Source organism: Penicillium riverlandense (assembly GCF_028828495.1).
Source record: "Penicillium riverlandense strain IBT 135883 chromosome Unknown utg000001l_segment0_segment0, whole genome shotgun sequence".
NCBI classification, from domain to species: domain Eukaryota; kingdom Fungi; phylum Ascomycota; class Eurotiomycetes; order Eurotiales; family Aspergillaceae; genus Penicillium; species Penicillium riverlandense.
In genome coordinates this window covers 62,901-89,338 of record NW_026643194.1, presented here as the reverse complement: position 1 = coordinate 89,338, position 26,438 = coordinate 62,901, and the positions used below count along the sequence as shown (strand labels likewise).

General features: G+C 52.6%; 15 protein-coding genes across 15 annotated transcripts; 12 read left to right on the top strand and 3 right to left on the bottom strand.

Moving 5' to 3' along the window:
* Positions 1-339: 339 nt before the first annotated feature.
* N7474_000037 (uncharacterized protein) lies at positions 340-1,233 on the top strand (the record flags this gene model as incomplete). Its single annotated transcript, XM_057191452.1, has 1 exon — positions 340-1,233. The coding sequence occupies one exon, from the start codon at positions 340-342 to the stop codon at positions 1,231-1,233; it is 894 nt and encodes a 297-aa protein (XP_057056405.1).
* Positions 1,234-1,271: 38 nt separating this feature from the next.
* On the top strand, positions 1,272-1,997 carry N7474_000036 (phenylacetate 2-hydroxylase; the record flags this gene model as incomplete). Its single annotated transcript, XM_057191451.1, has 2 exons — positions 1,272-1,577; positions 1,650-1,997. 2 exons carry the CDS (start codon positions 1,272-1,274, stop codon positions 1,995-1,997), a joined length of 654 nt encoding a protein of 217 aa, XP_057056404.1.
* A 616-nt stretch (positions 1,998-2,613) lies between these two features.
* N7474_000035 (putative C6 transcription factor) lies at positions 2,614-4,545 on the top strand (the record flags this gene model as incomplete). The annotated part of the gene is made up of 1 exon (XM_057191450.1): positions 2,614-4,545. The coding sequence occupies one exon, from the start codon at positions 2,614-2,616 to the stop codon at positions 4,543-4,545; it is 1,932 nt and encodes a 643-aa protein (XP_057056403.1).
* A 333-nt stretch (positions 4,546-4,878) lies between these two features.
* Positions 4,879-6,503, top strand: N7474_000034 (uncharacterized protein; the record flags this gene model as incomplete). Its single annotated transcript, XM_057191449.1, has 4 exons — positions 4,879-5,089; positions 5,142-5,565; positions 5,616-6,018; positions 6,072-6,503. 4 exons carry the CDS (start codon positions 4,879-4,881, stop codon positions 6,501-6,503), a joined length of 1,470 nt encoding a protein of 489 aa, XP_057056402.1.
* A 299-nt stretch (positions 6,504-6,802) lies between these two features.
* On the top strand, positions 6,803-7,343 carry N7474_000033 (uncharacterized protein; the record flags this gene model as incomplete). The annotated part of the gene is made up of 4 exons (XM_057191448.1): positions 6,803-6,873; positions 6,918-7,042; positions 7,104-7,158; positions 7,220-7,343. 4 exons carry the CDS (start codon positions 6,803-6,805, stop codon positions 7,341-7,343), a joined length of 375 nt encoding a protein of 124 aa, XP_057056401.1.
* Positions 7,344-7,593: 250 nt separating this feature from the next.
* On the bottom strand, positions 7,594-9,228 carry N7474_000032 (amidohydrolase; the record flags this gene model as incomplete). Its single annotated transcript, XM_057191447.1, has 1 exon — positions 7,594-9,228. The coding sequence occupies one exon, from the start codon at positions 9,226-9,228 to the stop codon at positions 7,594-7,596; it is 1,635 nt and encodes a 544-aa protein (XP_057056400.1).
* Positions 9,229-9,707: 479 nt separating this feature from the next.
* On the top strand, positions 9,708-11,824 carry N7474_000031 (peroxisomal copper amine oxidase; the record flags this gene model as incomplete). Its single annotated transcript, XM_057191446.1, has 3 exons — positions 9,708-9,720; positions 9,791-10,858; positions 10,905-11,824. 3 exons carry the CDS (start codon positions 9,708-9,710, stop codon positions 11,822-11,824), a joined length of 2,001 nt encoding a protein of 666 aa, XP_057056399.1.
* A 257-nt stretch (positions 11,825-12,081) lies between these two features.
* On the top strand, positions 12,082-13,917 carry N7474_000030 (Zn(II)2Cys6 transcription factor; the record flags this gene model as incomplete). The annotated part of the gene is made up of 3 exons (XM_057191445.1): positions 12,082-12,193; positions 12,298-12,986; positions 13,045-13,917. The coding sequence occupies 3 exons, from the start codon at positions 12,082-12,084 to the stop codon at positions 13,915-13,917; spliced, it is 1,674 nt and encodes a 557-aa protein (XP_057056398.1).
* A 215-nt stretch (positions 13,918-14,132) lies between these two features.
* Positions 14,133-15,467, top strand: N7474_000029 (NADH:flavin oxidoreductase/NADH oxidase; the record flags this gene model as incomplete). The annotated part of the gene is made up of 1 exon (XM_057191444.1): positions 14,133-15,467. One exon carries the CDS (start codon positions 14,133-14,135, stop codon positions 15,465-15,467), a length of 1,335 nt encoding a protein of 444 aa, XP_057056397.1.
* Positions 15,468-15,595: 128 nt separating this feature from the next.
* Positions 15,596-15,820, top strand: N7474_000028 (alpha/beta-hydrolase; the record flags this gene model as incomplete). The annotated part of the gene is made up of 1 exon (XM_057191443.1): positions 15,596-15,820. One exon carries the CDS (start codon positions 15,596-15,598, stop codon positions 15,818-15,820), a length of 225 nt encoding a protein of 74 aa, XP_057056396.1.
* A 988-nt stretch (positions 15,821-16,808) lies between these two features.
* Positions 16,809-18,034, top strand: N7474_000027 (LysM peptidoglycan-binding domain-containing protein; the record flags this gene model as incomplete). The annotated part of the gene is made up of 3 exons (XM_057191442.1): positions 16,809-16,826; positions 16,880-17,070; positions 17,125-18,034. The coding sequence occupies 3 exons, from the start codon at positions 16,809-16,811 to the stop codon at positions 18,032-18,034; spliced, it is 1,119 nt and encodes a 372-aa protein (XP_057056395.1).
* Positions 18,035-18,726: 692 nt separating this feature from the next.
* N7474_000026 (uncharacterized protein) lies at positions 18,727-20,252 on the top strand (the record flags this gene model as incomplete). The annotated part of the gene is made up of 4 exons (XM_057191441.1): positions 18,727-18,894; positions 18,943-19,411; positions 19,473-19,677; positions 19,736-20,252. The coding sequence occupies 4 exons, from the start codon at positions 18,727-18,729 to the stop codon at positions 20,250-20,252; spliced, it is 1,359 nt and encodes a 452-aa protein (XP_057056394.1).
* Positions 20,253-20,647: 395 nt separating this feature from the next.
* Positions 20,648-22,310, bottom strand: N7474_000025 (cytosine permease; the record flags this gene model as incomplete). Its single annotated transcript, XM_057191440.1, has 3 exons — positions 20,648-21,753; positions 21,809-22,025; positions 22,086-22,310. The coding sequence occupies 3 exons, from the start codon at positions 22,308-22,310 to the stop codon at positions 20,648-20,650; spliced, it is 1,548 nt and encodes a 515-aa protein (XP_057056393.1).
* Positions 22,311-23,103: 793 nt separating this feature from the next.
* N7474_000024 (uncharacterized protein) lies at positions 23,104-24,577 on the top strand (the record flags this gene model as incomplete). The annotated part of the gene is made up of 6 exons (XM_057191439.1): positions 23,104-23,280; positions 23,435-23,494; positions 23,572-23,625; positions 23,684-23,700; positions 23,763-23,913; positions 23,969-24,577. 6 exons carry the CDS (start codon positions 23,104-23,106, stop codon positions 24,575-24,577), a joined length of 1,068 nt encoding a protein of 355 aa, XP_057056392.1.
* A 108-nt stretch (positions 24,578-24,685) lies between these two features.
* N7474_000023 (MFS transporter) lies at positions 24,686-26,328 on the bottom strand (the record flags this gene model as incomplete). Its single annotated transcript, XM_057191438.1, has 2 exons — positions 24,686-26,021; positions 26,078-26,328. 2 exons carry the CDS (start codon positions 26,326-26,328, stop codon positions 24,686-24,688), a joined length of 1,587 nt encoding a protein of 528 aa, XP_057056391.1.
* Between the last annotated feature and the right edge of the window lie 110 nt (positions 26,329-26,438).

The window sequence follows — 26,438 nt, the reverse complement described above, 5'->3', positions numbered from 1 at the left end:
TCACATGGTGACCTTTACTACATCGATCACCAATATTAAGCCGCGTAGCCAGTAGTGTGGAATGGCTTGTAGAAGAGAACCGGGGTTGGAATGGATGTACTCGTCCAGAGTGCATTGGTTGAAATACGCTAAACCGAATTCGACCCTCACTGTCATTCCGTCCGTCCCGCGATCGACGAGCAGCCTTTGGCTAATGCCAACACCCGTGACTGGCTGCCAGAGCCATGCAGTGTTCCCCAGCCGGAATGGCCCCGTTGCGGTATTTACGTCAAAAGATAAATAAGGCCGACATCTTCCCCGCCAGAGAGCGAGAGAGAGCAACGATAGAGTCTCTGCACTATGACGGTCCAAACACTCGCCATCGCCGTCGTGACGGTTGTCTACTTCATCATCCGCTACCTAAATCGCACGGATGTCCCCAAAATCAAGGGCATCCCCGAGATCCCGGGCGTACCGATGTTTGGCAACCTGCTGCAATTAGGCGACCAGCATGCAGTCGTCGCGGGCAAATGGGCGAAGAAATTCGGACCGGTCTTCCAAGTGCGCATGGGCAACAAGCGCATCGTGTTTGCCAACAGCTTTGACTCGGTGCGCCAGCTGTGGATCAAGGACCAGTCGGCCCTCATCTCGCGGCCCACCTTCCACACCTTCCACAGCGTTGTCTCCAGCTCTCAGGGATTCACTATTGGTACCTCACCCTGGGATGAGTCCTGCAAGCGACGTCGGAAGGCTGCCGCCACCGCACTCAATCGCCCCGCCGTCCAGTCCTACATGCCCATCGTCGACCTCGAAGCCAACTCCAGCATCAAGGAGCTGTACCGGGATAGTCAGCACGGGACCTGCGACATCAACCCCACGGCCTACTTTCAGCGATTTGCCCTCAACACCAGCCTGACGCTCAACTATGGCCTCCGTATCGAGGGCAATGTGGATGATCAGCTCCTGAAGGAGATCGTTGACGTCGAGCGTGGCGTCTCCAACTTTCGTAGCACCTCGAACAACTGGCAAGACTATATCCCACTGCTGCGCATCTTCCCCAAGATGAACAGCGAGGCGGACGAATTCCGGGTTCGCCGTGACAAGTACCTGACCTACCTGCTGGAAATGCTCAAGGATCGCATCAACAAGGGGACCGACAAGCCGTGCATAACTGGCAACATTCTTAAGGATCCCGAGGCCAAGCTTAATGATGGTGTGTTTCCTTTTTACCCGTCAAAAAGAGAACAAGACTGACGAGAATGTTAGCGGAGGTGAAATCGATATGTCTGACCATGGTGTCCGCCGGTCTGGACACGGTTCCGGGGAACCTGATCATGGGCATTGCCTATCTGGCTTCGGAAGACGGCCAGCGGATCCAAAAGAAGGCGTACGATGAGATCATGTCGATCTATCCCGATGGTGATGCCTGGGAGAAGTGCCTGGTCGAAGAAAAGGTGCCCTACGTGACCGCGCTGGTCAAGGAGACCCTGCGATTCTGGACTGTGATACCCATCTGTCTGCCCCGAGAGAGTACCAAGGACATTGAGTGGAATGGGGCTAAGATCCCCGCGGGCACTACGTTCTTCATGGTCGGTACTGTCTGTTGGGATCCTCTCGAATTGATTGCTGACCGGACTACCTAGAATGCCTGGGCTGCCGACTATGACGAGGACCACTTCAAGCAGGCGGACCGGTTCATTCCCGAGCGCTACCTGGAGCTCGGCGAGGGCTCGGGCACGCCGCACTACGGCTACGGCGCGGGCTCGCGCATGTGCGCCGGGTCACACTTGGCCAACCGGGAGCTGTATACGGCGTTTATTCGCCTGATCACGGCGTTCCGGATGCATCCCGCTCGCGATCCGGCCGACCGACCCATCCTCGATGCGATTGACTGCAATCTGATCCCGACGGCACTGACGACGGAACCAAAGCCGTTCAAGGTGGGGTTCATGCCGCGCGACCCGGAGAAACTGGAGAAATGGATCGCGGAGAGCGATGAGCGGACGAAGGACCTGTGAGACGGAGGAGGGCTATTGTACATATATCTAACGAGCGTAGTTGAGCATGTCGCAAAATTCCAAACCATTCACGATGCATTGATTCGTAATAGCAGGAGGTATACGTGGTAGTAGGAGGTCGATTCTATAGTTCCTTGATAAACCAATACTAGTGGACCACTGGTTCCCCACACTCACTCCGTCCTTCCCGCCGCTCTTCTGCCCTCCGCAATTCCCCCGGTCCATTCCTCCTTCCCCAAAATACAAATGGACGCCCTGCATGACGACAACCCCGTCGATGTGCCCGATGCTCGTCCTCGCAAGAAACGCTGCAAATACATCGCCAAGGCCTGGTAATGTCTCCATCAACACACCCCCTCCCCCGGGTCGAGCTGAGGGACTAACAGCCACCGCGTACCGGACAGTAATGAATGCAAACGCCGCAAGATCAAGTGCAATGGCGAAACCCCCTGCCAACGCTGTGGGCGCCAGCGTATCGAGTGTGTCTATATCGAAAACGCCCCTCGGAATAACTTGAATGAGCAAGAGTACGCATGTGCACGTGCCTGTCGACGAAAACCCCGACTGATGAGCATAACCCAGAAATTTTGAGCAACTCTTTGAGCAGATGAGCAGTATGCAGGACCAGATTGTCTCGTTGTCCGCTGCGGTAAGGTTACTGGCCGGCGGCGACAACTCGCTAGCGGTGGCTGGCCGGTCGCATCCTGTCGTCCCTCCCGCTGCCAGCACGCATGGTCCATGGGCAGGGCAACGCTCATTGCGGCGCCTTTCCACAGCTCGAGAAAGCACTTTCCAGGGACCAACCACTTCCGCATTCAGCTTTGACTTGGCTAAATCGAGTCTCGAAAGCCGCGGGATCGTGGAACGCAATGAAGGCGGCGATGAGGAGGGTGACTTGACCCAGGAGCCGTCTCCCCTGGGATCGCCTTCAGCACCGTATCACAACTTGGAGCCTCGGCAGTCGACGGACCCGCTCTGGATGCTGCCCAAAGGCGAGGCCCTCCGGCTGTGTCGTGTGTACGAAGAAGAAATGGGGATCATGTATCCAATTCTGGAGCTCTCCGAGCTGTTAGAGCAGGTACATCTACTCTACGGCCCCATAGATCGCGCCTTAGGATCTTCTGTGCAATTCGATGGGAAGTTGGACGGGTTGGACCCTGGAGATGTCAATATCCTTCGCCTGGTTTTTGCCTGTGCCTTGACCGCCGAGGCTAGTGGTCGCAGCGAGCAGGCCATCTCTCTCTTTGACAGTGTTCGCGAGGTTCAGGACAATTGTGTCTGGGGTCCACCCGATATTAAAAGCATCATTTTCTTGACGCTGGTGGTACGTGCTCACACTATAAAAACTCGAACGGCAGATCTGACTTCCTTGCAGTCTATATTTTATTTCCAGATGGATGAGGAGACGCTCGCCTGGCGGACCATCGGTATTGTTGAGCGCATGTCTCTTGAGAAAGGCCTTCACCGACGAGAGACATTGAATCAGCCATTCATCGTGAATGTTGGCAAGGACCGTGTCCTGCGATTGTTTTGGTCGATTTACGTCCTTGATATGCGCTGGAGCTTTGGGACGGGCATGCCGTTTGCCTTGGAGGATACGGACATCGATCCGTGGCTGCCAGAGCCGTCAGAAAAGACCCCATATCTTCAGGTCATGATTCAGTACAGCCGCATCGCCGCGAAGGTGTGGAAGTTTATCTCCGCGTTCAACAATACCAATGAAATAAAAACTGATGAGATGGGATATCTCAACTATCAGGTGGAGACTTGGATAAGGGGGATCCCAGACACCTTGCGCCTCGACCATCCGAGTACCCCCGAGTTCGGCCCGGCCACTGAAGGGCCGCGCAGCCTACGGCGGTTGCGTGCCATGGTCTACCTGCGCTCCAACCAGCTACGGATGCTCATCTACCGACCTGTTCTGCACACGGCCGCGCACATTGCACGGCATCCCGCCGAATCCGAGACCGTTGTAGATCTGGCCAAAGACACGATTCGCTTCATCACCCGGCTCAACGAGACGTCGGATATCTACCAGTTGCAACAGATTGCCTTCAACTGGTTCCTAGTCTCGGCCCTTGCAGTGTTGTTCCTTGCCGTCGCGCAAGCCCCGACCCAATTCAGCGTGTCGTGCAAGGAGGAATTCTACTGTGCGCTCGAGCTGGTCAAGGGGTTTTCGACAAGGTCGTATGTCTCGCGTCGTCTATGGAAGTCGATTCGCAGTTTACGCAAACTCGGCCCGCAACTGGGTCTGGGGTTGCAAAAACACCGTCAGGAGGGTCAAATTGATCATCACCATAACCCCCAGACACCTCTCATTCCAGCCCCAACCGGGAGTGTCCATAGCCAGACCCCCTTGGATGGCGCGCAAATGACGCAGGAGCTCATGGAATGGTTCGAAGCAGTCGGCAACCTGGAGGACCAGATCATGGGGGTCGAAACAGGGCCGGTGCCTCAGCTGGAGCCTTGGCAGCAACGCATGCCCAACGGCGCGTATCTGTTCGACTATGGTGGAGAGCTGTCTAGCGTAATGAAGGATTGCTTCTAGTGTAGTACATAAGGGAATAAACCATCCTTGAATGTATATACCTCGGTATTCACACAAGTTTGACACAATCTCCATACAATGCAATGCTCGGCCGCAACTGTTCTAGATACGCTTCGGTCCGGTCAGTGATGAGCATGGCAAACTCCGCGGTCCCTGTCCAGTCGGCGTGCTTATCAGAACCTGTTTCGGCCCGATGGGTGATCGGCAGTTGCACAGATAGGCAGGGATCCACGCCCTCCGCATCATTATCATTTAAACTCGGCCGTTCTCCGTTGGAGACCGTCAACCTCCTTTCCCTCGCACCCAAATTTGCATCTCACGACCCCGGACGCCATGGACGACAATGCGATGTCTTTGCCGCGAAAGCTCTCCGCCCAGAAGCAGGCAGATCCCGACATGCTAGACGAGACCTCCGCGGGCGAGGCCCTGGATATAGTGCTCGACCCGACAAAGGAGCGGAAACTACTGCTCAAACTGGACCTGGCCTTTGTCCCCATCATTATGTTCACCTATCTGTCCTGCTTTTTGGATCGGTCGAACATTGGTATGGATCTCCCTTTCTCGATGGGATATCCCTGACTCGTTGATGAGTACAGGAAATGTCGAAGTCGCCCACATGCCTCAGGACATCAACGCCTCCGACGGCGAGTTTTCTACTGCAGTGTCTATCTTCTACGCCACCTATGTCTTATTCGAAGCCCCCTGGGCAGTGTTGATGAAGAAGCTGACGCCGCGGAACATCCTAACCGGGCTCTGTCTCGTCTGGTCACTCACGACTGTTTTCACGGGGTTTATTCAGTCCGTGGGCTCGCTCTATGCGACCAGACTCATTCTGGGCGCCTGCGAGGCCGGGCTGTTCCCCTGTTTGAACCTGTATTTAACTATGATTTATCGCCGCGAAGAGCAAGCGAAACGCGTTTCATATCTCATGAGTTGCGCGGCCATCTCGGGTGCCGTAGGTGGCCTCCTGGCATATGGACTTCTGCAGATGGATGGTATTGGGGGCAAGGCGGGATGGAGGTGAGTTACCAGCTCAAAACCGATTGAATTTGGCTCTGACGGGGTATCAGATGGGTGTACATGATTGAAGGCGTTTTCAGCGCTGTTTGTGCCGTCTTCATCTGGTTTGGCCTGCCCAACAACCCGGCTGAGGCGTATTTCCTCACCGACGAGGAGAAATGGATGATGCGCGTGCGAAATGAGCAGCGGCGCCAGTACATGGGCAGCGATGAATTCAACTGGGAGGAGATGCGCACCGCCCTGACCGATCCGAAGCTATACTTCAGTGGTCTCATCCAGTTCTGCCAAGATATACTGCTGTACGGGTTTAGCACCTTCCTGCCAACCATTTTGCAGGGCATGGGCTATGACTCGCTGATGAGCAACGTGCTGACCGTCCCTGTCTATATCTGGGCGGCCATTGTGTTTGTGGCGGTGGCCTTTTGCTCCGACCGTTATTCCAAGTTTGCATCAGTATGCAATCTCGACCCCATTTTCAGACGAGACCGAAGGTTGACATTTTGCAGTTCATCTTTGCCAGTAATGTCTTTGGCATCATTGGCTATATTTTGTTGCTTACAGTCGACAACACCGCCGTCAAGTATTTCGCAACATTCCTCTGCGGTATCGCTACCTACACCGGGGTGGGTCTGAACGTTGCCTGGTGCAATGTGAACGTAGCCCCTCACTACCGACGGGCTTTGGAGATTGGACTGCAGCAGACGATGGGTAACTGCGCCGGCATCGTCGTTGGCCAGGTTTATCGCACCTCGCCATATGTGTTGGGCAATTCCTTCTCACTGGGCTCGCTGGTCGTTGCTCAACTCGCCGTGACTGGCTATGGGCTGTATCTGCGGCACGAGAACAAAGTCAAGCAGCAAATTGCCAGCGGCGAAAAAGAAGATACCCGGAGAATGCAAACTGGTGACAGTGCCATTGACTTTAAATATCATTATTGATAGGATGAATGCGGGAAGTGGGTTAAGTTCACGATGAACCATGGCGAACGGCTCGAAGATGACGTATAAGACTTGTTACATAATTAAACGGCAGGTCTCTGCTGAATCAAATGTAATACTATTTTACTTAAATCAAACTGGCTTTGGTTTCCTTTGCAGCACCGATCCAGTCAGTATTTCAATCAGCAAGGGATAGAGCAAACGCGTTCCACATTCTTGTCATCTCATGACCCCCACCTTGCAAGCTTAAAAACAAAATGGGACTCTGTTTCTCTGTTCCAGGCCGTCGTCGTCACCCAATGGGTATGGGAATGATGGGAGGAGGTATGATGGGGGGAGGCATGATGGGCGGCGGCTGGGGCCCACCACCGTAAGAGCCCTTTTTCTCGTCCACGAAGTCTTACAAACTCATAGTGTCGAAGTGCTCGTCGATTCCACGGGGGTATGGGATACGGCGGGGGCTGGGGAGGCCCAATGGGCGGTGGATATGGTTACAGTTCAGGCTTCGGTGGCCGAAGACCTGGTGGCTTTGGACCAGGGTTAGTTGAAGTAAATCCTCTGTGCTAATAATGCCTCCTAGCTGATATTATCTTTGGACAGGGGTGGATTTGGAGGCGGACGACGTGGCGGGGGACGCCGGTGTTGACGAAGTTGTGTACGACACAAATAATATCAAATATACACTTGTGCCAGTTACATATCGATCGCGAATTCAGAATATTCCACTTGGACCTCATTGCCAATCGCAAGCCTCCCAATAATGGGTCCAGTGAAGTCAATCGGTCATCACTGCCGTACCAACAGCCAGTAAACATTTCCAGCATCCCTCAATATCTTTAACGGAGAAGCGGAAAAAGGGCTCAGTATAGTCAAGCTTCAATTCCACAGACCCTGTTGGTCTGGAGATTGAAAAATGGGCAAGGCAGGCCGGAGCCTGAGAGACAATGACTGAGGAATGAGAGTAGAAGGCGTAAGGATTATACCGGAAACTCACTGGATTTAAACACGAAAGTCATCAAATTGCCCCGATGATTCAAGCAAGATATTCTGAAATACTTCATGGAGGGCTAACTGATACATACTCCGAAAATTATCGCCCATCCACGGCTGCATCAAAAGTCTTTTTCCCCTTGTACCATGTCTGGCAGACCCGAGCATCTAACAGCTGCTCGGCGGTCCACTGCATGTCCAATACCACGAAATCAGCTTGAAATCCAGCCTGTAAACTTCCTGTCGAGGAATCGGCAAAGCAAGCAAAAGCGGCACCCGCAGTCGCCGCTGTGATGGCCGTAGAGAGAGACACAGCGAACTCCGGATTGACAGTCTCCGTAGAAGCTAGATCGAGGGCAGAACGGCGTGTGGTGGCATTGTAGAGATTTGGCAAGGGCAGATGTTTTGCGGTTGGCGCATCAGTCCCAAAGACTAGGCGGGCACCACCCTCTTCAAACTCTCGATAGGCAAACGCCCGTTTACAGCGCTGCAAACCGAGGAGATCTGGCCATGCCCCAAAGGTAGCAGGATCGGAATGAACGGGCTGAACAGAGGCAATGATTCCCAGGTCACCGAGACGTTTTGCATCCTCCGGAGTGGTCAGTTCCAGGTGCTCAATTCGATGTCGACAGTTGCGAAGATCAGGGACTTGGGATAAGCAATCAATAGCCTGTTGGACTGTTCGGTCTCCGATAGCATGGATGGCGCATTGAAGCCCAGCATTCGTAGCGCGGCCAATGGCCGCAGCTAAAGTAGCCGCTGGCCAGATGGGTTCGATAATATCTGATCTGCCGCCATATGGCTGTAGTAAGCCGGCCGTGCGACCGTCCACGGTCCCGTCACATATCAGTTTAATGCCGTTGATGCTAATTGCAGGAGAAACCAAACGATTGAATTTCTGGTGCAGAAAGATCGCACGGTCAATGTGGCCGAAAACCTCCTCCAGATTCTCCGAGTATGGAATTAACCAATGCGCCGTTACCTGCATGGGCAGTTCACCGCGTTCGCTACGATATAAAAGAAGTGCCTCCCAGCTCTTCTCATCCATGGCCATATCCACTAGTCCGGTATATCCAGCAGACCGATGCGCGTTGAATGCAGCATCAATTGCGGTCAGCTTTGTATCCATGGACGCCGCCTGGTCAAGAAAAGGCCACACAATATTAAACTGGGCAGACTCGTCCAGCAGGCCCGATGGTCGGCCATCGTCATCGCGATGAATCGTTCCGCCGGGAGGATCGACTATCAACTCTACCTGTAGCTCCCGAAGGGCAGCCGTATTGCACCAGGTCGAGTGGAGATCCAGTGCCTCGACGTATATCGGTCGAGGATCCAAATCATCCAGCATCGTGGCGAGTGCCTGGCCCGGAACAGTGGATTGGATCCATCCGCGACAAAGAATGCGTGGCTCTGACGGCTGCTTTGCCGCAAAAGTGGTAATAGCCTGCCGGATCTGATCCAGCGTCTTGCATTGCAGAAGATCCAGCTTCTGTAGGGACAAGCCGAAGTTGAGGATATGGACGTGGCCGTCAATGAAGCCTGGCAGCATCACTCGACCGCCCAAGTCGACTGAGACAGCCCCAGATGCTTTGGCCTGGACAACGGGGGCATCGACCTCTGAGCCCACGAAGCTGATGCGGTCGCCGGCGACGACCAGCGCGGATGCAAAGCCATCCCGATCCGACGATCCCAGGGGACAGAAGATGCGGCCGTTGGAAAAGATCGTGGTTGCCATGATTGTTGCCGATGACGAGCGAACATGGATACAAGGATTCAGGCTGCAAGAATCATAATCAGACGATCTTCTTCTCTCTGCCGTTTGTTGTCCAGAAGAGGGAAAAAGCAAACCCGGGAACAAAAGCAATACGGCGCAAAGTGACGCCATTGGCCGGAACGGCGATCTCGTATTGACTTGTGGAAATCCCGTAACCAGGCCTTCTCCCAGCATCAACCGGAAGGGGAAACTCTTCCCCTGCCCAGAACACTGCTACTGATGATGCCCTAGGGTCCGAATCAAGCATGCTGCCGGCCTTCCAGATGGAGAATCTCGAGGCGAACACCCTCGAGGCCCTGGTTGGAGATAAATAGGGAGATGGACATCAGCGTCCCAGACGGTAACCTCTATAACGGACTTTTGAGACCATGTCTGTCACTGGAACCCAGGAGGCACGCCGGGGATGCTGTGCTCCCCAGTCGACTGCTTCGGCCCGACCGATGCACCCCCTTGGTACGTGTGCATGATTCGCCAACATATATATTCCAGCAACAACCACCTCGGTATACTAATTCGAGCTCAGATGCCCTCTCCGCACAGGAAATCCCGGCCGCGGCAGACCTGATTCGCCAGTTCGCTGCTCCCAAACAACTGAAGTTCAACTGCATTACCCTGCATGAACCAGCCAAGGCGGAATATGCAGCTTTCCGAGCTGGCTTGGGCCCTCGGCCTGAGCGACGTGCCTTCTCCATCGCGCTTGAACGGGGAACCCCCAAGGTCTCGGAAGTGGTGGTGAACCTCACGACTCAGCGAGTGGAGTCCTGGAAGGATGTCCGAGACGCTCTTCCCACTCTGACTTTGGACGACTTGGACATCGTTGAGCGGGTTGCCCGGACCCACCCGAAAGTGATCCAGGTCTGTCAAGAGATTGGCATCACGGATATGTCCAAGGTCTACTTCGATGCATGGGCTATCGGTATCGATGAACGCTGGGGCTTCGAACGAAGACTGCAGCAGGCACTGCCGTATTACCGGAGTTCGGCCTACGACAACCAATACGCTCACCCGTTGGACTTCACCATCGTGGCCGATACGGAGACCGAGGAAATTCTGGCCATTGATGTGCGTCGGGTTAACGGAGAAAGAACATCGGTTCCCTGGCAAGAGCACAATTACCTGCCCGAGTTTATCTCCGACTTTTATCGCCATGATCGCTTGAAGCCGGTGGATATTACGCAGCCCCAGGGAGTTTCATTCCGCATGAATGGCAACGAGATTGAGTGGGCTGGGTTTAAGATGCATATTGGCTTCAATTATCGAGAAGGCATTGTATTGTCTGATGTGCGGGTGGATGACCCGTATGAACAGCGCGAGAGGACCCTGTTCAACAGAATCAGCGTCGTCGAGATGGTAGTTCCCTACGGATGTCCCAAACCTCCGCATCATCGCAAACACGCCTTTGATGTTGGAGAATATGGGAGTGGCTTGATGACGAATTCTCTCAAGCTCGGCTGTGACTGCAAAGGGACCATCCACTACCTCGACGCCGTGCTTTCCACGGCCACAGGGGAGCCGACAGTTGTGAAAAATGCAGTGTGTATCCACGAGGAGGACAACGGCCTCCTCTATAAACATACAGACTTCCGAGATAGTAAGCTTTTCTGCTACTGTATCGAATACCCCCGCTGACTAGCTAGATCGTGTCATCTCTGCCCGGGACCGCAAGCTCGTCATTTCCCAAATCATTACCGCAGCTAATTACGAATATGCGTTCTACCACACATTCACATTAGATGGGACCTATAAGTTGGAGATGAAACTGACCGGGATGCTAAACACATATTGCTTACACTCCTCGGAGCAGGCGGCTCCCTATGGGACGGAGGTGGCCAAGGGGATTGACGCCCAGAACCACCAGCATATATTTTCGCTCCGTGTCGATCCGGAGATTGACGGGACATGCAATACCGTGGTGCAGAGTGATGCTGTGCCGGCGGAAGAGCCGGTAGGCTCGGAGGGCAATCTCTATGGGAATGGCTTCCTGGCGAAAAAGACTCCTCTCCGAACTGCGTTGGAAGGGGCCACCACATACTGTCACGAAACCAATCGCTCCTGGGATATTATCAACTCCAGCCGACTCAGTGTCGCCAAGAAACCCGTGGGTTACAAGATCATCAACAACCAGTGTCCTGCCCTGCTAGCCAAACCCGGAAGTACAGTCTACAGGCGAGCTGGGTTTGCCCGCAAATCCCTTTGGGTCTTGCCGTACCGAGATCATGAGGTCTTCCCAGCAGGAGTCTATGTGTGCCAGTCAACGGGGGAGCCCAACCATCCCGATAACGAAACCATTGTGGACTGGGCAGCGCGTAATGAGTCGATCGAGAACACGGACATCGTGTGTTACATCCAATTCGGCCTGACGCATTTTCCACGCACAGAGGATTTCCCGATCATGCCAGCAGAGCCTGTCAGCGTCATGCTGCGGGCATCCAACTTCTTTCAGAAGAACCCAGCTCTGTGGGCGCCCCCATCCAACGTGTCCAGAGATTATACCTCGTGCGATGCCTTCCCGGCCAAAGGCGGATGCTGTCCATCGAAGGCGGCTCCGAAGCTCTAACGGGGAATGTTGGATATGATATTTGGAGCTTTGTATACTGTCAGTAGTCAAGAAGCAGTTAATAATAGACGCCTTCTGCTTTATTTGCTGTACTGTAAATCGGTTCCTGGATTTCCGAAAACCGGGAGTAATCGGGAAATATCACGTGCCCACGCCCTCCTGCCTCAGGCCAACTAACAGCCTGTTGGACTCGGGCATCCATCTGCACCATTATTCCAAGAGTCTCGCCGTCCAGTTTCGCACGGCATGTGTGAAGGATGACAACGCCAGCCAATGCGGCAATTCAACCGCTCACATCATCTTATAAGACTTACCGTCGACCACGGCGTCGACCTGCTCATCTGCGGACTAAAACTGGATGTCTGACCTGTAAGCTCCGCGCCCTCTACAGAATACAACATGCGTTTTGCTTCTGGCTGTCACCCACCAGCCCTCACGTTCCACCGAGGGATGAAGTGCTGATCCCCATTTAGGCCGTCGACGCAAGAAGAAATGTGATGAGACTCGTCTTGCGTGTTTGAACTGCGCCAAGCGAGGCCTTATCTGTGAATGGCCACCCAGTGTGACCGAGACCGGGGGTTGGGCTGGCAATTCTCCTCCTCTGAACAGACAGAGATCAAATATTCTCGACAACGGGACCGCCACCACCGTTGTCAAATATGATCATCAGAGGCCGTGGAGAACCTACTGCTCCGATGAAGTATCGGATGATTCCAGCGAAGTCGGCTCCTCCACAGGCTCCTCAATTGTCGGCGAAGGGCCTCGGAGACAATCGGCTTCTTCTTACATGACAGTCCTCAGTGGCTTGCACCGCCTCTCTACCAACCCTTCATCGGCTGTCATCCAAGAGAGTGGGCGCCTCTTTGATTTTCTCAGAGTGACATTTCTCCCTCAACTCATTCGACCGACAGCGAATGGTCGTATCATTGATTTCTTTACACAGGAGACACTGACACTAGCCATTCACTGGCCATTTTGTATGCATGCTCTTCTCGCCTGTTGCGGATCAGAGATTCCTACCGGTAACGGAGAATTCCGTCTGCTGGCTCGCTTCCACTATGTTCGTGCAGTGGAAGGACTGCGCGCCAACCTGGATAACGGTAGATTGAACCAGCAGTGGATTGTAACAATTCTCACCGTCCTCATGCTTTGTATTTACGAGGTGCGCACTTCCGCAGCAGATCATTTCAGCAAGAAAGGTGGCTAATCTAATCGCCCAGAGGTCTAAACCACAGGGCTCAACTGCCGTCGATATTCATCTGGTGGGAGCAGCGCGGTTGATTCGCTTGGACTCCCAGCGTTCTCCCTCCGAGTGTCCTAAGTCAGAGGTCGACAAGGCTATGCATCGCCTAGTCCGGGAGTCGTTCATCTTCCACGTTGCGACTAGTCTGCCATTCCAGCAGATGGCATCGCCCAATGCTGAAATTGACTCGGCGTTCTCACTCGCCGAAGATACGCTGGGTCAACATTTTCACATCCACTCACCCTCTCATCCCGACTCACCAGTGCTCGGCGTTCCTCCCCAATTATTTCGATGCATCTACACCATCTATCGCCTATACCAAGAGTGTTCCCGAAGAGGTGTAGATATTGATCACTGTCGCCGACTGGAACAAGAACTGATATGGTGGGACCATTTGATGATGGATCGCCCAACCTCTGGGCGAGACCAGTCGGGGGATGACAACTGCGTTGCGAAAGGAGCCTTGGACCACCCGAACGCGTATTCAAGTTCCCCTCCTTTCATCGGGCCCAGACTGTACGTCTTGGGCGCCCGTATTCTTCTACAACGCATGGTTATCCCTGGTCTCACTGGATCCGATCCCGTCATCGACCAACTGGTGACCGAGGCGATGAGCGTAGTCCAGCAGCTCGAGCCCGCGCGCGACTATTTCGCCGAGTACTATTGCTGGCCGTTCTTGGTCCTAGGGCTCATTTTGGAGCATCCTCCGGACCAAGGATTCCTCATGTCGCAGATTCTGGCTTTTTGGTCCGCCACCAACAACGGCACGATGCGACGACTGGCCGATATGCTTCGTCTCTACTGGCAGTCTCGTCCGCCGCGACAGATGCCGATTGAAATGTTTAAATAGTAATAGTCAATTTCGACCATCACACCATCACAAAGCGACTAGTAATTTTGGACCGAAATCCATATTGTCGCCCCATCATCCCCGCGGGCCAGAAGAAGAAGAACCTCGGGCAAACCCCCGAGGCCATTTGTCAGCGATCCGGGACGGAGGGGCATATAAGAATTTCTCCAATTCCTTGGCTTCTGCCTTGAATTATGCATTGAGCTGTCAGAACCATGGGCTCTACATCTACAATTCGCTCGCCTCACATCGTCAAGGCGGAGGGACTTCCTTACTTCACCCCAGCCAACAATGGCGGTGCCGCCCGCAATGCCCAGGATCCCAGCACACCCACGCTATTTCGTCCCTTGCGTATCCGCGATATGCTCCTAAAAAATCGCATTATGGTCGCGCCTATGTGCATGTATTCTGCCGAATCCAATCCATCGTCTCCAGCGGTCGGCGCCTTGACGGACTTCCACATCGCCCACTTGGGCCACCTCGCTTCCAAGGGCGTCGGACTGGTTTTTATTGAGGCGACCGCGGTGCAGCCAAATGGTCGCATTTCACCCAATGACTCTGGTCTGTGGCAGGAAGGCCCCGATTCGGAGCAGTTCAAGGGGCTGCGCCGCGTCGTGGACTTTGCGCACAGCCAAGGAGCCAAGGTTGGCATCCAACTCGCCCACGCTGGCCGAAAAGCAAGCACCGTCTCCCCTTGGCTCTCAGCCCAGCAGGGCCAGAAGAGTATTAGGGCGGACGAGAGCGTCGGGGGCTGGCCGTCGAACGTGGTAGGCCCCTCTGGCGGCGAAGAGCACCAGTGGAGCCCCGGCGATATCCAATATTGGCCTCCGCGCGAGCTGAGTACGGCGGAGGTAGAAGAGGTTGTTCGCGCCTTTGCACGAAGCGCTGAGCTCTCCGTCAAGGCCGGAGTTGATGTGATTGAGATCCACGCAGCTCATGGTTATCTGGTCAATGAGTTCATGAGCCCCGTCACGAACCGACGCACCGATAAATATGGTGGCAGCTTTGAGAACCGAGTCCGGATCATCCAGGAAATTGCGACGGCCACCCGTGCAGTGATTCCGAGTGGCATGCCGTTGCTACTTCGCATCAGCGCCACTGAGTGGCTGGAGGACGTTGCAGTTGCCGCGCAATGGGGTAGTTGGGATATGGAATCGTCCATCCGACTAGCAAAGATGCTTCCTGAAATGGGCATTGACTTGCTGGATGTCAGCTCGGGTGGAAACCACAAAGATCAGAGAATCCAGCCGCATACTAATTATCAGATTGACTTGGCCGGTCAGCTGCGCAAGGAAATTCACGCGGCGGGTCAGAAAACGTTGGTGGGAGCTGTTGGATTCATCACCGAAGCGGAAAACGCCCGACGGATTGTTCAGGGTGCGGATGAAGCCCAATCGACGGAGGAAATGCTGTCAGGCGAGGAGCCCAAAGCCGATGCAGTCTTGATGGCCCGCCAGTTCCTGCGCGAGCCGGAATGGGTGTTGACGGCAGCAAAGAAGCTCGGTGTCAAGGTGTGGCTCCCCTGGCAATTCGCGAGGGGCCTGCTCTGAGCCATTGCATGGTCTGGGGCAGTGGTTGGGGATTGATATTTTGATAGACTAGTCACCGATCAGCCTAGAACGAATGATATACGAAATATGTCACTACTCTAAGTAGATCTACTCAGCCATAGATTAATATGTTTACGGCCTTGGCCCCCAAGCTGCGCGAGATCTGCTTTTGCAATACACCAGACCTGACCAATCCACTCTCCGGTGCCAGCCACTCTCTCCAAAGCAAAGTGGATCTTGGCCACAACAACGACGGCACCGTCTTCGCCCAAAACGCGCCAGAGACCTTTTACAGTGATATCTCTGCCCAGGCAGCAGCAGAGCTCCCCCAGAACGATGTGACCCATAATTAGGTTGCGGCGTCCGGCGCGGTGATGAGCGCTCCGTGGAGGGACCAGTGGACAATTTATGTTTATTGCGCCCAGGACCAAGCGATATTGCTGCCACTGCGGCAGAGTATGGTTCAGGAGGCGGCAGACGCAGGTGGCTCCGCACCTCTGCCTCCGGAGACCCTCGATTCGGGTCGCTGCCCTTTCATGAGCTGACTGGATGAAGTCATTGGGACCGTGTAGCGGGCAGTGGAGGGCGGGGACCGAGGTTCATATGCGTTGGTACGGTGAAAATTAGACACGGGGACCTGACTAGTCTACAAACAGACAGAGAACAATACATCGAATATCCAGGCGGCGTTCCTGCCACCTTAGATGAAACAGAAAAGCGAACCCGACCCGGGAAGAATTTTTTTTTTCCCGTCAGTGCACCAGTAGTAGCGATGTACAATGATCTCATTGGCTTCCCTTCCCCTCTGCGGATTTTCCCTGAAACCCCTTTCTTGTGAACTGTCCATCCGACCCATCGTGTATCTGCCCACCCATTGGACGTGGCATCTGTGCTGAGACTTTGTCGAGGAGTGGACTCCGCTGCCCGATAGACCCAATCAGCCCGGCCAGGTGGCGGCCTGCTTCAGCTGTTCGGGACTCCCGGTGATCCCAGTGGATCCGGCTGAAACCGCCAAACATTCGCTGCCCCGCGCAAGTCGCACATCGGTTCCTGTGGATGCGGGGACCGTGTGCCTCTTGCGTTTCACATTCGTAGCCCGATGCTTTGGTGTCGACCGTTATTGGACCGGGGTGCCATCCCCGTAGCTGTACCTTGCACTCGGAGGGTCCACAAAGAGCGTCGGTCTCGAAGAAAGAAAACTTTGTATGAAAGCAATGGACAGGAGAAGGCCGTGTCGGACCCAGGGACATAAAACACGGAAGAGACCCCCGTCTCCAGGCGGCAAACGAGACACATTCTTTCTACTAGGTGCTGGGCGCTCCCTTTCGTTCACTTGTTACGATGTTCTTCACTCCTTTGGTAAGGCAGTTCGACTCGAACCCTGGTCCGATTCTTGCCTAATCGGGAAACAGATTTTGGCTGCTGGCAGCCTCCCAACACTCATTTCGGGAGCCCCCATCCAGTCGTTTCTGTCTCGACGGGACAATGTCACTCCTTCTCTGACTACGCGGGAAAGCGCTAACTCGTACACCATCTTCGGTGGCAATGGGGAAACCTCCGACGGATGGCCGGCGTTAGACCAGTGGAAAACCTTTGACGAAATGTAGGTTCTTAAACAAGAATTATACGCAGTATCAGGACTAATATTCACGCTTAGGTTCCAAGAGAACATGGGAACCATGCAGACCTCATGTAGACAATGGGGCTATGCTAACAATTCGCCTACCGAAATAGCCGAACTGAAGCAGGCAATCGCAGAGGTTGGTGAGCAGACTGGCGTTGACACCCGGTTCATTTTTGCGATTGTGATGCAAGAGAGCAACGGATGCGTAAGAGTCCCAACCACGGCGAATGGTGTGACCAACCCTGGTCTGATGCAAAGTCATGATGGCACCGGCACTTGCATCAAGATTGTCAACGGCAAAAACGTCGGAATGAACCCATGCCCGAAGTCCCGAATCTATCAAATGATCCACGATGGCACTGCGGGGACACCCAGCGGTGATGGTCTCAAGCAGTGCCTCGCACAGGCGACGGGCAGTGGAGCAACACAATATTACCAGGCCGCTCGCATTTATAACTCGGGATCTTTGGCTGCGTCAGGAAATCTGGGCCAGGGGGGTGCAACGGCCTGTTATGTCTCTGACCTCACGAACCGACTCTTAGGATGGTCTCTTGGCGGGACTGGCTGTGATGCAAGCACGATCGGTTCTTTGACCGGCTCGAGTGGTGGGTTCAGCACCGGACCCTCCCCGACCAGCACAAGCTCTCCTGCACCGTCGCCCACCGAGACCGTCCCGGCCACACCGCCGCCCACTGAGACTCCAAGCCCAACAACAACAACAAGCCCCGATCCTTCGACAGGGAGCAGTGCACCGGCTGCATCTGTGTATCCCTACGCCGCATCCCCATGCCAGAAGTACTACACGGTACAGTCTGGCGATTATTGTGATAAGGTTGCAAAGGAGGAGGGTATCACTTTCTCTCAACTTCGCCAGTGGAATTCTGGCTTGGATGCTGAATGCTCCAATCTCTGGCTTGAATACCAATACTGCGTGTCGGCTTAAGAGTCATGCTGCAGGCTGGGCTACCTTGATTGTTTATACGTTAGACACAAAGCCTTTCACTCAAATCACGTGGAGGCATGTTCTATGATTGTGGTGAAAGCTGGTCTCAACCACAACGCTAGCCAAAAGAAGCTTACGAAGTTCCACTGGTTGTGCTCTCTGTAATGAGTGGAATGTAGATTCATGCGTATACCAGGTCGAATTATTCACGAGAGCATAACTAAGGCTACTAATTCATAGTCAGAGATCACCCTGTCGGTCAATATTTGGTGTATCATGATGATTATCTGAACCACCAAGACATTTTTTTTTAACTGTGATGGGTAACATGTAGCCAGTGGCTATCAAAAAGTGAAGATACTGATGAATGGTTCATCACACCTGCTATTATTGAATCATTGATTGACTGGTATACATAGGTGAATTTACCGAGGACAATTGAAACGCTTAGAGGCTTCTAAACTAAACTCGGTTAATTCTCATATATTGATTTTGGAGGGTGGCTCGGTAGGCGGGTCAATTCGACCCTACACTTTCTCTTAGACAACGTTGCGATGTAACCATTTACCGGCACCTGGCACCCCCGCAGACCCCGCCCACTTATCCCATGGATATAATAATTCATGACCGCTCAAACTTCCTTATAAAAACACTTCAAAATCTACTAGAGAGTTTGAAGTAAACCCTTCAAAATGCGAGTGATCTGGCCCAGTTTGGTTTTTGGCTGTTCCACCGTCTTGGCCGCATCACCACTGTCAAACTTAAGACGGCACGAGGAGAGCACAGGGGATCTTGCGCCATTGTACTCCGAGACCACTACAGGCAAGATATGGCGAACCGCAGTCGAGTTTGCGGAGCAGGTAAGAGTGCCTTGATCACAACGGGAGCTAATATACTGATTAACGAAGGTCCCTTCTAACTATCCGAATTATGTTCCCGGCACTGGATCTAATGTCGGGAAGTATGTTCTTAGTGATATCTCTTCATGGACGAGTGGCTTTTTCCCAGGATCCTTGTATGAGCTGTTGGAACGAAGCATCAAGTTCCCAAATCATTTGAGTGCGAATGGCCTTGATCCATCAATGGTACGTGCGCAGCTCCTCAATCTATCCCGTCACTGGGGCAATCCTCTGCACCGCGAAGCATTTCGAACGGACACCCACGACTTAGGGTTCATGTTGATGCCAGCTCTCCAAAAAGACTGGGAGTTGACGGGAAACCGAGAAAGTCTGGACTTTCTCATTACAGCGGCTCACAGCCTAGCTACTCGTTTTGACAAGAGGGTCAACGCTGTGCGCAGCTGGGATACCCTTGTCACCAAGAGACAAAACATTACTGATCAGGAGACCAACTTTTTGATCATCATTGACAGCATGTGTAGTAAGTCCCGTCATATACCAAAGATACTACGCTACGTGTTTAGGTTCTGACCCTACAGACATGGACCTGCTATTTTATATAGGAAACTATACTGCAAATCAGACTTTGATTGATATCGCGACAGCACATGCGCACACAGTTCAGCAGGATATTGTTAGAAAAGATTACTCGACATTTCATTGCTGTGACATTGATCCACAAACCAACAAAATCAAATTTCAGGAGACTGTTCAAGGATATAAAGATTGGTCAACCTGGACTAGGTATGAGTTTCTGGGCTTTTTATCATATATAGATCCTTCAGGGCTAACTTGTACCCAGAGGTCAGGCGTGGGGAATTCTTGGCTATACGCAAACATATCGGTGGACAAAAGATGCGGCCTTTCTTCAGACGGCCAGGGGGCTTGCAGATTACTTTATTACGCAGCTGTCCAAGTCTGCTCATACGCATCCCTACGTCCCTCTATGGGACTTTGACGCTCCCACCGTCAACGGTGTCGTACCACCTCGCGACACCTCAGCTGGCCTCGTGGCTGCAAATGGCCTCCTACTGCTCCATGAGACACTCCAAGGGCATTCACCGTATTTGAAAAATGCGATGAAGATTGTGAAAGAAACCATTGAACTGTCCCTCTCACATGACCCCGCTAAATTGACCGTTGGATCGGATGGGAACATCACTGTTTCTCCAGGCCATTGGGACTCAATCTTGATGAATGCAACGATTGATAACAACGAATATGCTCTAGACCGATCGAACAACACCGGACTTGTGTATGCTGACTATTACTTTCTGCAATTTGGAAACCGCCTTTTGGAACGAGGCTTCCCTCAGTAGAACTAGCTAGTGTGGTGGGAATGGTTTCAACTCAACTGTCACTCAGAATGTTTCGGTTTGGACTTCTATAGGCTTAATTTGAAAGGTTTAAATTGGTATAATCGAACGCCCCCGCCAACCCCCCCCCCAGCCACCCAACCAAACAGCAGCAAGGACAAAAGCACAGAAGTCAGAATAGCTTTATATGAGTCAATTTGTTGTATCTATGCGTTATATATCCTTTTGTTAAAAAATATGTTTACCACGCTGACTCCATCATCAAACTTCTTCGCGTCGACCTCAAACAGCGAGACCAGCTGCACGCCCGGGACTAACTTCAAAACCCCAAATCTCAGTAGGTATTTATTGACATGTGATACAAAAATTGCGAATGTTGCCTTTACCCTTGACCCTATTTAGCGTTTGAAAACCCGCAACTCGATCGTGCGCAGAATCGCATAAGAAACAGCTGCAAACGCAAATCCCAGCTCGAAGCCGACATCGCCTCCTCTAGAGGTCGCTCCTGCTGTTTTGGCAATCGGTCCAATGTACCAGGTTTGACTCATTCCAGTTACCATCCCGACAATTCCACAGCAGAAGGCAAGGAGAGCCGCAATTCCCGGTGGCAACTTTTCACGCTGATCATAATCCTCGGGGTGGTAGCCCGAAAAGCCTCGCCGAAACACAAAGTGCTCAGTGAGCGCAACACCTTCATATATGGCAAGCCAATATCCGATGAAGTTCATGAAGTTTTCTAGGACAGCTTCGAAGTGGCTATAGCCGGGTATGGCAATGGCGATGTAAACACCGGTCGCAACCACTGTCCAGACGAAACGGGGGACATGGCGAGTCCACCGTCCCATCACCATGAGGGTAAGAGAGACTGAGTAGATATTTGGGCAGTTGTTCGCAACAATTGATAGTGCAAGTATAACAACGCAAAACTTGCCAAATCCGCCCAACCTGGGGAAAAGAAGAGCACCCAATAGACCCCCAACTCCAGATTCATTATAGCCTTGTTGATATGGATTGTGACCACCGTTCTGTCCCGTGCTTGTGACAAGGGCCAGTCCTAGCAGCTCTGTAAATAGAAGCGTGGGGTAAATTCCTAGCCATGTTGCGAGAAAGACTTTGCGCCGCGGGCGGTTGCTTGGTTGATATACTGTGTAGTCTGCCGCATAGCTGGTATAGCCAGTGCCAAACCCAAACACCGTAGATCCATAAGACAGTACTTGTCCCAGTTCTGCGAGACCGCTTTCCAGTGGAATGTTCCTGAAGTCCCCAGAATGAGCGAACACACCGATAACCACCAGGAAAATGATAAATGTGGGTATCCAGCTCCAGTATTCGTATGCATGTACCACTTTGTATCCGAAGAAGACAATGATAAGTGTGCAGAAGGCGATTATCAAGATTCCGGCAAAACCTGGTACATTGGGATTCACGGCGTTGATCAACTGTGCCCCCACAATGATGTTGGCAGCGGCCCAGCCGATACAAGCCAACACATTGAATAGCGCGACTAAATTCAGAAAGTATTAGCTGCGTTCTCCAGTTAAATCATTCATAAGACCTACTCAGCTTCACACCCCACCAACCGAACCAAAACCTCGACAGGACCATTTGCCGTAGCCCAAAGGCCGCTCCGAATGTAGAAAAAAAGCATACCGTCATGACGGCAATCAAGTTGAAAAATATAATGACAAGCGTGCCATCCACAAAGTTGACATTGAACACTGGCTTGGCTAAAACTCCAATGGTGAACGATGGAACAACCATATTTGCGGCGAGCCACTACATCAGAATTATTAGAACGAAAGGCATCGGAAAATGGCTGGAGTGGGAAGGAAGCACCATGGATCCAATGTTCCAGTAAGAACTGTCTGTTCTCTCATCCTCAGGGACACGCTCAATGCCTCGCTGCTCGACCTTGAACTTCCCGCCCAACCGTTGAAGTTTCGCATATGTCGAATCGCCGTATTCAAAGCTCGACGCTGGGACCGCGCCCGTCTCGTCCTCGAATAATGCCTTCTCGCCTCCAGGCTGCTTCTCTACATCTTCGTTCAATATTCGATCCATGATCATCGGGGAAATACGGTTTAGGTCGTCACAGTGTTCCAAACCACGGAGCAAGCGCTGTCTTTAATATCGCCTCAAATCACACGTGATCCGCCGGACCCACGGGGGACTCCGATCCACAAGCCATTCTGGCTTCGAGTCCGGGGATATGTGGCGTTCCAGGTGCTGAGTTCCGCCTTGTCACGATAATGATAATTAGACTATGGGAACCTGGCCACTAGTCTGGACCCCGCGTCCAGGATGGCGGGCTGGTCAAATGCCGCATAAAGTGCATCGCGCATAAAAGTACCCACAGATCCAGTAAGTCCTTCCATTCGTATCGTCATCAAGCCTTGGAGCTATGCTCCTTCGGTCTGGTACAGCCGGGATCCCCACAAGCCGGCGTGACGGGAAACGCGGATTCCCGCGACAAATGCGGGGGTTATCAATGATTGGAACGGAGGCCGCCGAGACCCAGCGAGGACCGATAAGATAAGGCGAAGTCTGGCAACTCAGACGCACCAGCACTATCTGTCGTGCAAATCGGTCGTCGACTCATAGCACTATACCTGAATATCATTCATCTCTGCGGAATATTTCAATAACTGCTCTCCCAACTGGGGAGAGGTGTCAAAGTCGGCCTGCGGCGTGATCCGGCGCCTTTCCGTTCCGGTATTAAGACCAACTTAGGAATCTCTCTCCGAGCCCTCCGTCGTGCTAAAACGCTTCGACGGCTTTGTGGCATATCCGTTGGCTGTGTGCGTGTCGGGCTGTCCTTCGATCAACAAGTCCTCGCTTCTTGACAGAAATCAACATGGCAATCAACTCTGTGACAGATCCTATTGAGCTGCCTTTGATCGACATCTCAAAGTCCAATGATGCTGGGGTGGGAAAAGAGATACTTGATGCTACAATCAAGTATGGCTTTTTTTACATCGACAGCAGAGCTACGGCCTTTACAGATGCCGATGTTGACCAGGCATTCGCTCTAGTATGTCCTGGAAAACTTGCAGTTTTTTCACCTCCCCTGAACTAAGCATCCCTTGGCTTGGACTCTTGACGTGACATGACTACCGTCAAATAGTTGACAGCGTTTATTCTTCACTCATCCCTCAAACTAGAATTCCACGCTGACATATATTCAGTCCAAGGAGTTTTTCAAACTTTCAGTTGAAGAGAAGTCTCTCTATCGCAGGGGGCCAAATGTGAGAGCTATTCCGGCTGCTTTCCAAGACTTTTTTTCACAATACGCAACACTGCTGACCTGACTTGCCATGATTAGAATCGAGGATGGATTGGAATGAATGTAGAGACACTGGACCCCGAGCGCCATGAGGTAGGTTCTCAAAATCGGCATTATTACTCCCATTTTTAAAGCTGACCAACGTCTATAGCGTGGGGATTTTAAAGAGTTAGTCTCATAAAATATTTGATGACCGGTCGCATTGGCTAATATTCCATTTTACTGGCCAGGGCGATGAACATTGGGGAATTTAAAGATGGGAAAGCCCAGCAACAGCTACCTCCGTGCCTGGTAACCAACGAGTCGCAGATCGCGCATTTCACAGACCTCTGCAATCGAATCTGCGGCCAGATCCTAAGGCTTCTGGCACTTGGTCTCGAGGTAAACACTGCACTGGTCTATCCGGAAAACTAGATTAACTGAGCACGACGTTCAGATGCAAGAAGACTTTTTCACTTCTAGGCATGATCCAACAGAAGGCCCTACTGGGAATTCAGTGCGATTGCTCTATTACCCAGCGGCGGTTTCCTCTTACCAACCAGATAAGGATATCCGAGCAGGAGCGCATTCAGACTACGGTAGCGTGACACTGCTTTTCCAGCGTCCTGGTCAGCCGGGGTTGGAAATTCTCACCCCAGAAAACGAATGGGCACCAGTTCCAGTGTATCCCGATGGGGAGGTCGATTTTCCTTTCCCACCAATCCTTGTTAACATTGGGGATATGCTGAGTTACTGGACGGATGGACTTCTAAAGTCAACGGTTCATCGGGTTGTCTTTCCTCTGGAAGAGAATCGCGGCCAGAATGACAAACCGCAGGATCGCTATAGCATCGCGTTCTTTTGCCAGCCCGTCAGCAGCACACCTCTTGTACCGGTACCCAGCAAAATCGTGACAGCTTACAGAGATCAGAAGCAAGAAAAGGACAAAGATGTAATTGTCGGACATGGTGGCGGTGTTCGTAATCTCTATTTTGACAAATATCGACTGACAGCTGGTGAGCACTTGCAAGCCCGCTTGCAGGCCACCTACATTTCGAGATCCTAGACAAATAGGATCAAACAATTTTATATTCTATGGTATTCAATAAATCAGATCTCCTATTCACAGTCTAGTATGACTGGATGGAAAATAATCCCCGTCGGAGGTTGCTATTTAATGCGGATTGTCTTCACTCTGGTCAAAATGCTCGCGCGCCCACGGACTTCGCAGTCGAATAGCCTTGCCCTTATAGAAGAAGATGAATGGAATGGGCACCAACAGAATGGAAATAAATCCGAGCAGACTAGATGCCCACTCGTAATCCAGCTTCTCGTACATCTGCGCAGCAAACAAGGGAAAGCCGGCGCCGACAATATTGCGAACTAGGATCACACCAGCCAGCGCGGAAGCGGAGTAGGTCTGGTAGCTGTCAACAACATAGTTGAGAATACTCAGAATAACAATATAGATCCCGGCACCAAATAGTGACGACGCAATAATAGGCACAATCCAGTGAACGGAGCGATAGCTAGTCCAACCAAACCAGAAAAGACTGATTGGAATGAGGATAGCGCCTCCACGGGCCATCCACATTCGAGCTTCGGGGACACCTTTTCCCTCGTTTTCGCTGACGCGACGAAGATAATATCTCTCCTGAAGCGGGTAGAGGCAGAAGGCGATCAAAGGGCCAATGGCCATGCCCAGAAAAACGAGACCCTGCTGACCTGTGTTGAATGAGTGCCCCTTGGGAGGCCCAAAAACCAGAGGGATGGCCTCGTTGAAGAGATACACGAGGCCATAGAGGAAACCGTTGTATATGGCCGAGAAGGTTGTGATGGGTTCCGAGAAAAGGAAGCGGAATGGTCGCGTGAGAGTGATGGCAAATAGCTGGTGCAAGCCCTTATTTTTGCTAGCATGCATATCCGTAGTTGATTCAGCGGATCGCAAATTTTCCTTTTGCATTTGCTTGCGTGCACGTCGGGCCTTCTTCTGTAGAATGATCGAGTGTCGCGTCTCTGGCACAGTGAGGACCAGCAAGATCCAAATGCCTCCCGTCATTGCCATGAGAACCCAAAAGATCATTCGCCAGCCAGCATTGAGCCCAATGTAGCCAGTTACCACGAGGGCCATCGGTGGACCAAACGTGGAACTCAGCCCATACACGGCCATGGGCCCACCACTCTCATTTCTCTCCCACAAGTCGCTGATACTTCCACCGGTATTGGTCAGAGGTGCGCCCCCCGCACAGCCGGCGATGAACCGACACACGAGAATGGTGCCGATGTTAGGAGCCAAAGCGATTGGAAGCTGAAAGATGAACAGGCAGAACCATGACACGACGTAGACCGGTTGGCGCCCAAAATACTCCGAGAGCGGAGCGAGGAGTACGGGGCCAATCGCATAGCCCAGCACGTACAGAGACAGGCATAACGTCGTGACCTCCGAAGAGACCCCGAACTCCTGCTGTATCCCCATCGCACCAGAGGATATACCTCCTGCGCACCAGGTCCTGTATCATGGGTTACTTCATAAAATACCTTGCAAGGAGATGGGGCAACAACACACGTGAAAACATTAAGCATGCTGACGATGCATGTTATATACCACTTCCTCCATTTCGGCCAGTTGCGGGGGTTGTCCCGGTCATCAGAGGCATATGTGATAAGGATGGGTAGCGCATCGCCGGGGTTGCCCCGTGCCGTAGTGATGGCCTGTTCCTCCGACAGCACCAGTGTGGAGTTTTTCCGACAGGAGTCGCGGCCTTTCTCGGCGTCCTGCTGTAGTTCGCCAGTCCGAAGCTCCTCTGACGGTGACATCATGGGTCCCATTCAGCGCGGCAGGCTGGAACAGTTTGAGGCAAGAGCCCTGGAGAAGTCGTAGATGATGTGAGAGGGACGGAGAAAGAAAGGGAAGAAGACTGACAATT